Here is a 10,488-nt window from a genome sequence, read left to right on the forward strand (position 1 = left end):
CCCGGGGGAGGGAAGGAGCCAGGCTCCGTGGATGGCAGGAGGAGGACGATCAAGCTACCGGGACTTTCTGGGGCTCCTCCCCAATCTAGAATGAAGATGCACAATAGCAAAGTATCTTGGGGCCAGTGGGAAGGGTGGATCCGGGTCTGATGCCTCCCTTGTCTCCAGCCTGATACAGGGGCCACTCGGGCCCTCAGGGTCTGCTCAAGGTCTCCAGTGCCTGCATGTGCAACGCTTAGAGAAGAGGACACTGTCCTCATCCCACTGGACCCCAACCCATACCAACCATGGCTAGAAGGTCTGGAGTGGGGAAAGGACCCCCAAGTTAGAAGCAGCCACCTCCCCAGACGTCTCCAAGCCCCTTCCCAGACACCCAGGGCTGTGAAGAGTCCCCAGCCCCACCCACTCCATCCCAGTCTGTCTGCCCCTTCTCTACTGGGAGGAATAGGAAGAGGGTAACTGAATCAGCATTGCTCACTCCATCTGGAACATTCCAACATGGAAAACTGACTGAACAGCTGGGGAAGCAATTTAGGGACTTTAATTAAAGGCAGTGACTCTCCCATGGAGCCCCACCTCAAGGCACAGCCAGGAGGACCCCCACATCTGCCCTCAGTGTGTTCTGAGACCCAGCTGGGCACCTGGCGCTGGGCGTTGGCTCTTAGGCCCAGTTTCCCCTGGGAGGGGGGTGAGCAGAACAAGCCAGTTCACTCTTTCTCCTCACTGCTTCCAGAGTCTGCCTTCTGAGCTGAGCCTGGCCCTCAAACCAGACAAACTAGTGCCCCCCGACCTCACAGCTCTACATCCAAGAAGCTTCAGGAAGGGAGAAGTGGGTCATGGTGGCAAGCTCGTGATAGGAACTCTAAGTCCCTCTAGGGAGGAAATGAGCCAGAGGGAGAGTATAGCTTCCGGTTCTAAGGCTGCCTCCCTCTCAATCTTCACCTTCTACAGGGAAAGGCATTCCCGGCAGTGGGAACCGCATAAGCAAAGGCTATGAAGTAAGAAAGACCATGGCAGGTGGAAGGAGCTGATGGGGCAGAAGCTTAGAAGTGAGAGGAGCACACAGGCTAGGGGGTGGGTGGGGGCATGCCTCAGAGGGCCTGAACAGCTGCAGTCAGACATCTGGTCTTCATTCTAGAAGTAAAGGGGGTGGGGGAGAAGGTTGGAGTGTTTTGTTTTGTTTTGTTTTCAAAGAATGAATAAATTGCCTTCTTCATTTTTTTTTTAAATAAATTTATTTATTTATTTTTGGCTGCATTGGGTCTTCGTTGCTGCGTGTGAGCTTTCTCTAGTTGCGGTGAGCAGGGGCTACTCTTTGTTGCGGTGCGAGGGCTTCTCGTTGCAGTGGCTTCTCTTTGTTGCAGAGCACAGGCTCTAGGCGTGCGGGCTTCAGTAGTGTGGTTCGCGGGCTCTACGGCACAGGCTCAGTAGTTGTGGCACACGGGCTTATTTGCTCCGCGGCATGTGGGATCTTCCCAGCCCAGGGCTCTAACCCGTGTCCCCTGCACTGGCAGGCGGATTCCTAACCACTGCGCCACCAGGGAAGCCCCACTGGAGTGTTTTAAAATAATGGGGTCTGGTTTACTCTGAAGACACCCCTGTGGCTGCCGTGCGTGCAGAGAGCTCATCGCCAGAGAACAAAAGAGGTGACCTGAAGCCATCCGCTCATGAGATGGTGAAAGTTTGTACACGGTTATGTCTGGGGAGAAGAAGAAACACGCAGGGACCAGGCTGAGAACAAGGCCAGAGATCAGGGGTTGTCCTGCCTCCCCTCCTGCCCCTGCCATCCAGGACAGGCTGCCATGCCATCCCTAAGTGGGTCCCCGGTCCAGGGAGTGGGGACAGAGCTGCCAAGGCCAGTGCTCGCCACCCAGCGGGATTCCGAAGCGGAGCATCACCCCTCCTCACCATCGTTACTGCAGATTGTGCCAGCCCTCCCCCACACCCACATCAGAGGTCCACAGCAGGGAGGAGGCTGTGGGTACATCTCCTCGATATCTGCCCACATCTGCCACCACATTCCCACCAGCCCTGCCCCTGGCCTGGCCCATCTGATACAGACCCAAGGCCTGGGGAGCAGGGGTCACGGCCAGGTCCTGCAAGGGCCCAGGGCATGCCAGGCCTGGGCCTAAGGGTCCCTGGAGGTCATTGTCAGGGCAGCTGGTGGGTGCCTGGCAGACAGCACTGTGGCCAGGAGCAGGTGACAGTCATTACTGAGAGGCCCTGCATTTCTGGGGGGAGATGGATGGACAGGGCACCCCAGCCTGCCTGAGTCTGTCCTAACTTGGTTAAGAGCTGAGCTGGCAGCTGGGCTGCAGCTGGGTGTTCATTCTTGCCCATCCCCAGGGGTGGAAGCTGAATAAACACCACAAAAGTGGGACATGGAGGGCCTGGGTGAGTGGGCATGCCCTGCAGTCTGGTGGGTGGGGCCTGGTGGGTGACGCATGGTTATGCAGGGAGCTCCTTGGAGGCTGTTAGAAGAAACACGCTGGGACTTCCCTGGTGGTGCAGTGGTTAAGAATCCACCTGCCAGGGCTTCCCAGGTGGCACAGTGGTTGAGAGTCCGCCTGACGATGCAGGGGACACGGGTCCGTGCCCCGGTCTGGGAAGATCCCACATGACGCAGAGTGGCTAGGCCCGTGAGCCATGGCCGCTGAGCCTGTGTGTCCGGAGCCTGTGCTCCACAATGGGAGAGGCCACAACAGTGAGAGGCCTGTGTAACGCAAAAAAAAAAAAAAAAAAAGAATCCACCTTCCAATGCAGGGGACACAGGTTCGATTCCTGGGCCAGGAAGATCCCACATGCTACAGCGCAACTAAGCCCGTGCGCCACAACTACTGAGCCTGTGCTGTAGAGCCCGTGAGCCACAACTACTGAGCCTGCGTGCCTAGAGCCTGTGCTCCACAAGAGAAGCCACCGCAATGAGAAGGCCACGCACCGCAACGAAGAGTAGCCCCTGCTCAACGCAACTAGAGAAAGCCCGCACGCAACAACAAAGACCCAACGCAGCCAAAAAATTAATTAATTAATTTTTTTTTTTTTTAAATGAAACACCCTGCACACAGGAGTCACCTCATACCCGTCCAGAGATTCCACCAGGTTTCCAGGAGGGAGTGTCCAGTGGGCACAGGGACACAGAATTAGCTGAGGTCATGGGTGCAGCCTGAAGAACTGACAGATCCAGCTTTAATCCTGCCCCACCACTCAAGCAACCTGGGCCTTCAAGTTCCCCATTTGGAATAAAAGACAATGCAGTTTAGCATCCCAGGGCTGAGAAGAGAGCCTGAGGGTGGTCTCCAGAGTCACCAGGGCTGAGCTGTATGTCACCGAGCAGGCCCCAAACCTCTCTGAGCCTAAGTTGCTCACTTGTGACAGGTGGCCAAGTTCACTGCCCACCTCAAGGGATAGACAAGGATTGGGTTTTTAACCACTCCCAGCATGAACAGTGCCCAGTAATGTTAGCTGGTAGGATTATCATCCCCACAGGAGGTGGCACCTCCAACCCCACCCTCCAACACTCAAGGGCACGTAGAAGAACACAGATCCAAACTTTATTTTGTAAATATTTTTCTCTGCCCAGCCCTGTGTACAGGGCCTGCTCCGGCTGGGTGACAGGCATAAATTAAGGTCACTGAGCATCCCCAGGCAGGGCGTGGGTTCCCCAGCCCCATTAGTCCCAGCCGAAGTCCTGGCCGGTCATTTGGTAGAACTTGCGGTTAAAGGGCCGGTAGAAGGCCCGCAGGCGCTGGACCATGGCCTCGGGCACATGCGGGTGGGGCCGGCCCTTGGACTTGCCCAAGCAGCGGGGACGGCCGCTGCCCTGGGCCTTCTTGAGGCAGGGGAAGCCCTTGGTGGCATTGAAGTAGAAGTGCTTGTCTGTGACGACCCGCTTGAGACCCAGGAAGTCCTGCACATGGCCCAGCTCCCCAGCTGGGTCGCTGACCAGGCGCTCGCCGCTGACAAAGAGGAAGCGGGACAGTGGGAAGTAACGCAGCCAGTTGTCCAGATGCTGGGCGTACAGGCCGATGCGCACGGCACTCCAGGCCGTGTCCACGGGGCCCAGGCCTCGGCGGAAGGCCAGGGTGCCGAAGCTGGGCAGGCCCGGTGTCTTGGAGAGCATCTGCGCATAGTCAGAGATGGCCCGGGTCACAGGGTTCCGCACGACCACGATCAGCTTTGTGGCCGGGGACATGCCGTGGATGCGGCGTGGGGCCTCGCGGGTCACGAAATAGCTGGGGGTCTTCTCCATGGTGATCTGCCCATCCAGGGTGCGGGGCATCAGGCTCCTGTGGGAAGGTGGGTGGAGGTGGGGGCATGAGCAGGTGCTGGCCCTCCTCCAGCCCTCCCATGCTAGACCGGCCCCCATGGGCCCAAGACTAACCTCCCCTTCCTCCAGGGAAGCCCCATACCTACAAGATAGGCGAGCCTCCCCATCTCCCCTTCCCCACCAGGCCCACCCATCCTAAGTGCCTGGGTGGGCAGCCTGGGGTGTGGGCCTTGAAGGGGCCCAGCCTCAGCACAGGCTCACAGTAGGGGCCCATCCTGCAAGGCTATCCACACCCCTCCCAGAGCTTGACTGCACCCCAACCCTGACACTGCTGTGCCTCTCACCCCAGACCCAGCACTCCCCAGACTTGCTAGCCACAAGGCTCCACCCACCCTCCCCACCCCCACAGGCCCCTGCACTGTAATTACCCCAGTCACACTTTCATTAAGTGGCTGATGGTGTCCCCTGAATTAGGCCATTAGTTATTGACAAGTGTCCCCCCAAATGGGCAGCTGCCCCTCCTATCACTCCCTCTCCTGCATGGCATCTCCCGCCTTTGATGGCAGCCTTGCTAATTCTCCCGGACCTGGGCCCCCCAGAATGCTGAAAGCCACAGCGCAGCCCAGAACACGGGAGAGGTCAGTGAGGCAGCCTGAGGATCTGTCTCAAGACCCCAGCCGCCTGGATTGCCCAGACCCGGCTTGGAACCCATGGTGCAAGGCTGCAGCTGCAGCATTTCCGAGCAATCCTCCCATTTTGACCAGGGGTGGGGGTTGGGGGGCACTGACCCCATCCCAAGGTTCCGGGGGAGTCGGCTGGTGACACACCCCTGACAACCCCAAACCTGGGGAAGCCCATCCTAGCACCCCACCCAGGCAGGCCAGGGACCCTGGGTAGCATCCTGAGGCCACCCTGCCAGCCAGGTAGAACAGGGTGGGGAGGGGCAGGGTGCAGCGGCAGGGCCAGCTGAGCAAATAGCTCCGAGGGAGGGCTGGGAACTAGGTCAACAGAGGCAGAGGCTATCAGGCTCTGTGCTAGGGATGGGGTGGGGGGTGTCTCTGTCCCCCATCTCTGAGGGAGCTGCCCCCAATCCCACTGACAGCCCTCAGGACTGGCCCCAGCCAGGAGGGTGATACACAGGACAGAATTCATGTCTCATCCAGCCTAGTGACCCCCAGACTCGAGCTTCTGAGAGACAGTCTCCTCTTCCTGCTCAGGCCAGGTAGACACCCAGGTGTACAGGCACACGAGGTGGGGTGCTCAGCTTGGAGGGTGCTGATGTCGGGACTGGAGAACGTGCACACATGAGTCCCAGGCATGCCGCCGGCTCCCCTGACACCATCCTCTTGGCTCGGGGGAGTGGGGTGGGCTGCTGGGTCTGCCAGCTGCGGGAGCTGCCCCTCCCCTCAAACTAAGGCCCTGGGCAGAGCTGGTCTACAGAAGTCATGGGAGACAAGTCTGCTTCCCCCATGTCCCAGGAGTGATCTGGGACTCCTTCCACCCCACTCACTGCCCCATTTGAGCCTCAGAGACAGTGCAGGAAGTGCTGGGGTGGATGTCGGCTGCAGCTGCTGGGAGGCGGTGTTGGCTTGGCTTCTGCTCCCAGGAATGCAGGTGGGAATTGCACCCAGCCCTCCCTGTGAATAAGTTCAAAGAGAACTTGGGTGGGAACAAGGCCAAGGGCTGAGGTTCAGGACTGCAGCCTGGGGTAGCCAGCTCAGGGAACCCCCTTCCCACAAGAGGGAGGACAAAAGAAGTGGGATCTCCCCGCACTGGACCTCGATGCTGAGACCCGCAGACAGAAGCCAGTGCCCACAGATGTCATCAGAAGTAACCGCCCTCCCTTCATCACTCTCCTGAGGGAGGGAACCAGCCCTGACTGCTCTGGGACCCTCCTCACCGACCTCTGACACCCACTTCCCATCCCTTTCCTCCCCCAGGTGCCCAGTGACCCCAGGAGCACCCTCTTTCCTTCTCCAGACTGGGCTCACCTGGTTCTGAGTATCCCCACCCCTTCCCGCCTGCCTGGGGGGAGGGGCTGCAAGGAAGCTGACAAAAATTAGAGGGACCTTAGCACCCACTACTGTTTTCTCTCCAAGGAAGTCAGAGGAGAGGAAGTCAGGGAGGTGCCCCCAGCCCCACCGTGGAAGGGGGATGGGAACGGGGATGGGGGAGGCTGACTTTCCAGGCCCACTCTTGCCACAAACCAGCTTTGAGATCTGAGATCTTTGGGATCAATTACTCACCCTCCCCAGGCCTCAGAAGCCTGTCCCCAGCCAGCCAGGCACAGAGGAGGGTGGGATGGGGGCTTCTTGGGGGTGGGAGAGACTGGGGAGAGGATGAGAGGAACAGGACTCTGACCCCCACACGGCAAACATCTGACAAGTTGCTCTGCGGACACTCCCTCCCTGCTCATCTGGTCTGCATTTCCCTGCGGCTTCCATCCAGCCCCAGGCAACTCTCCCTCCTCTGTCTCAGCCCCACCCCCACCCCCCTATCCTGCACCTCGCCTGGGCCTCATCCAGCGGGGCCTGGGACTCAGCAGAAACCAGCTATGGTTCCTGTCCAGCTATGGTTCCCTGGTACCGTGTTGACGGTACCAGGAGCCAAGGGGGTTGCCCTACCTGTATCCCTCCCGGTCTCCGTGCTTTTCCAAAATACTAAGATCAAAGTACAGCCCCCACCTGCCCCCAGACAGGGCGCCCCCTTCTGAACTGAGACTTGGGGGTGTTTGTCTGTATGACCCCAGCACCTGCCAAACAGAAGGTGCTCAATGAGTCAGTGACTAGATGAACAAATGCTGTGTGAGCTTGGGGACACTTGGGGGTCACGGTCCCCAAGAAGGAAGATCCTCAAGAGCCTGAGGGATGAGCTGAGGCCCAGGAAGGGGGACCGGTTTGGCCAAGGTCAACTTTGAGCAGCCCAGTACCCCTGCCAAGGCCAAGGGAAGGGCCAGAGTCACTGCCTGGTCACAGCCCAGTGGGAACAGGTGTCCCAGAAAGTCAACTGGGGGCACTGGCCACTGCTCCTCTACTCACCGCCCCACAGCCCCACCAAAAACAGGCTCTGGAGGCTGGGCCCAGGGTCCTGAGAACAGACAAGGCCACCAGACCCTCCCTGCCCGGGGGCTGAGAGTCCTCTTTGCAGCTGGGGAAACAGGCACGGGTGGGCATTTTCAGAGGTTCACTGCACACTCACGGCTGGTTGGAAGGACAGTCAGGTTCAGAGGCACAGGTGCCTGTGAGCGACACCATGCCCACGTGCACACACATCAGCGCACGGCCTCGTCCCTTGGAAGGCACGTGGACACACGCACTCCAGAAGCTCAGCCCTGCACCAGCCAGTGAAGGGTCAGCACTAGCCAGCCCCGAGGGACAGCTCCGGATTAAAGGGGCGGAAGCCACGGACCTGACCCTCTGCCTCCTCTGCACCACCCCTCCCCCCAGTGCGGTGGCTGGGCCGAAGAAGGAGAAAGTCTCCTCTACCAGACTTAAACAGGCTGCTGAATCATCCCACTCCCATCTCCGGCCTCAGGGACACCAATGTCCCAAGAGCCCCTCCCCTGTGCTGAGGATCTGACCCCGAATCTGGGTCCAGCTGGCTTCCTCTCAGGCCCCTCAGGCTCCCCAAACCAGTCCCTCAGAGCTGGAGCATGTGCCCAGGAAGGGCCTGGATGGGCTCTCAGGATCCCTGGCTCTTTGGGAGCCTTTTTAGGTCTAAACCCAATTCTAGACTCTCCTGCAGCCCCTCATTAGCCCAGCTTATGGGGTCAGTAGTAAGCTCTGAAATTTGCTCTATGGTTAATAGTGTGTCCTTCCCCTTCCCCATCCTCCCCTTCCCCCCTCCTTCTCCCCTCCTCCCCTTCTTCCTCTGCACAGAAGTGAGGAATTAGGGATGCTTTCAGATGCTAAAGCACTGTCGGGGTAGTGGTCTCTCCCTGAGTGCTGAGAATGCAGGGATTCAGACAGTCGGGTCCAGGGATGGACTCACCTCCCCCATCACCACACAACTTCCCTAGACCTCTGACAGCAGCAACCCTTCAGAGTTCATGAGCCAGAACCCCCTGTTCTCACTGGGAACCCTCCAAACCCATAAGTAATTTTGATGCGAAAAAGCAAAGATAACGGGGAGCGGGGGGCAGGGTGGAATCTGGGTACAGAAAAACTGGTAAACCTGGAGGTAAAAAGTCTCAGTCCTGCCACCCCCACTCACTACTAATTCACCAGGTGACCTTGGGCAGGGTCCTCTCTGGCCCTTAGGGGCTTGGCCCAGGCTTGGGGATGAGGCTGGTGCTGTGGGGAGTGGGGTGACTCACCCTCCATCTGTTAGCCCTCATTTCCCCAAAGGAAGGGATAGGGCACTGAGGCAGGCTTGTGCCCGACTGACAGAGGCAGAGGGCAGGGCCTCACACTCATCCTTCGGTGCTAACCTCGGCAGGGAGGGGCTGGTGTTTGACCAGCCACCAGGACAGGTTACTTCAGCTGCAGCTGGGTGCTGCCCCACATTCCACCACACCCCCCAAGGCCATACTGGGTGGGAGTCAGGGCAGCTACAGAGCCCCATGACATGAAGCTGGGGTCCCAACTCCCATCCCTGGGCATTGACTCAAAGGCACCCTCCTCCTTTCTAAAGACCTCCAGACGCCCAGGACTATGGAGAAGGATTCCTCTCTCCAGGATCAGGGGTCTTAGGGGTGGGGAATGGGTTAACAGATACTTTCTAGGAGGCTGCAGGGAACCCGGAGACCCTTTCTTAAGGTAACTGACCAGAGTTCAGACATGCTCCCCTCAGTGATGCAGGGGAGAGGGCCAACTGAGCATGAAGCATTTCTAAAGCACCTCAGACCCTACAGGCTCCAAACTACTTTTCAGCTGGAAATCGCACTCTAGCCCCGAACCAGGGCTTTCCCTGGAGTTTTCAAAGTTTCTGGGAGTCCATGGCCAGTGACCGACCCTCTTTTCTATAAAACCTGATGCAGGAGGGCCGCGTCCTCCCGGTCAAGCCTCAGCCCCACGCAGGCTGGTCTCAGCCCCAGAAGATGCCTGGAGTTCTCGCCCTGCGGGGTCCCCAGTGAGACCCCTGGGGCACATCACGCGGTTTCCCGGAAAGCACCCGCCAGGAAGCCGATGGGGCGGACGGGATGAGCGCTCACCGGTACCAGGCGAGGCCGCGCTCGTAGCACCTGTCGAAGAAGTGGGGCTCCGAGCCGAGCGCGCGGACGTCGGGGTGCAGCCGCAGAAACTCCAGCAGGGCGCGCGTTCCGCCCTTCTTCACGCCCACGATAAGCGCCTGCGGGAAGCGCCGGCGGCCCGAGCCACTGGCCACCGGCAGGCCGGACGTCCCAGGGCTGCGGACTGCGCGGGGCGGCTCGGCGGGCGCGGGGGCCGGCGCGGGGATGCGGCCGGCCGGCGGGCAGCGTCCGGGGAGGGCGCAAAGGCAGTAGGCTCCGAGCACCAGAGCGGCGAACAGCAGAGGCGCACGGGGCGCCCGAAGCGCGGCCCCGGGCCCGCCCCCGGCGCCCTGGCTGCCTCCTGCCCCGCCGCCCAGGCCGCCGCTACCTGCCATGGGGCCACACCGCTCCCAGGCCTGGGAGCGGGGGCTGCAGGAGGGCGCACATCCCCGCCCGCGCCGCGCTCAATCCTCTTGCGCCCGGTTTCTGCTCTGCGCCCCACTGCCCAGTCTTCTGGGAGCCGGCAGGGACCAGTGCTAGGGCGGGATGCCCCGCCCAGCCCAGAGGCCCCGCCCCGCTTGAACCACTGCTCCACCCGGGACTCGCCGGCACCTACAGGCGCCGCGGCGCGACTCCGAGCCTCGGTGACTAGCCGGACGCGTCCGCTCGGAGACCCCAGGCCCCAGCCCACTCGGGATGCGGCGGCGGCAGATTGGGACGCAGGACGGGACAGGACTGAGCTGCTGGCCAAAAGACCCGCTCTTAGAGGGCCGATAGCTGCCCCTCCCGGACGAGGGCAACGCGGCAGGTGCGCGGGAGGAACAAGTGGGCCAAGAAGTCGCGTGCACTTGGCCCTAGTGCGCAGAGGGGTTCCGGGAAGGTGGAGGGAAGTCTGCGGCGGGAATGGGGCGCATCTTGCTGATAGTCGGCTTGCCATTGCCATGCGTCAGGGTCACGGGCAGGGCGGTTGGAGAGGACTAGCCAAGTTGATTACCATTTTGAAGTCTGGGAGACAGGCTCAGGGAGGACAGGCGTCTTTCCGAAGGGCCCA

General features: G+C 60.3%; 1 protein-coding gene across 2 annotated transcripts; it reads right to left on the reverse strand.

Annotated features, from left to right (window-relative positions):
- Positions 1-3,497: 3,497 nt before the first annotated feature.
- On the reverse strand, positions 3,498-9,920 carry HS3ST6 (heparan sulfate-glucosamine 3-sulfotransferase 6). Of its 2 annotated transcripts, none has more exons than XM_055090266.1 (2): positions 9,450-9,920; positions 3,498-4,286 (listed from the first exon to the last, which is right to left on the reverse strand). In XM_055090266.1, the coding sequence occupies exons 1-2, from the start codon at positions 9,830-9,832 to the stop codon at positions 3,671-3,673; spliced, it is 999 nt and encodes a 332-aa protein (XP_054946241.1). In that variant the 5' UTR covers positions 9,833-9,920; the 3' UTR covers positions 3,498-3,670. The 2 variants fall into 2 exon arrangements, with proteins under 2 accessions (XP_054946241.1, XP_023979432.1); XM_024123664.3 differs by having other exon boundaries at positions 9,420-9,920.
- Positions 9,921-10,488: the final 568 nt, after the last annotated feature.

Source organism: Physeter macrocephalus, chromosome 14 (genome assembly GCF_002837175.3).
Source record: "Physeter macrocephalus isolate SW-GA chromosome 14, ASM283717v5, whole genome shotgun sequence".
NCBI lineage: Eukaryota > Metazoa > Chordata > Mammalia > Artiodactyla > Physeteridae > Physeter > Physeter macrocephalus.

What these genes read in the sequence shown, in the direction of transcription:
- HS3ST6 (XM_024123664.3), bottom strand. Translation starts at nt 9,832, where the DNA reads ATGGCAGGTAGCGGCGGCCTGGGCGGCGGGGCAGGAGGCAGCCAGGGC. An exon ending in CGCGGCCTCGCCTGGTACCG is followed by an intron (nt 4,287 to 9,419) that starts GTGAGCGCTCAT and finishes ACCTTCCCACAG; the next exon opens with GAGCCTGATGCCCCGCACCC.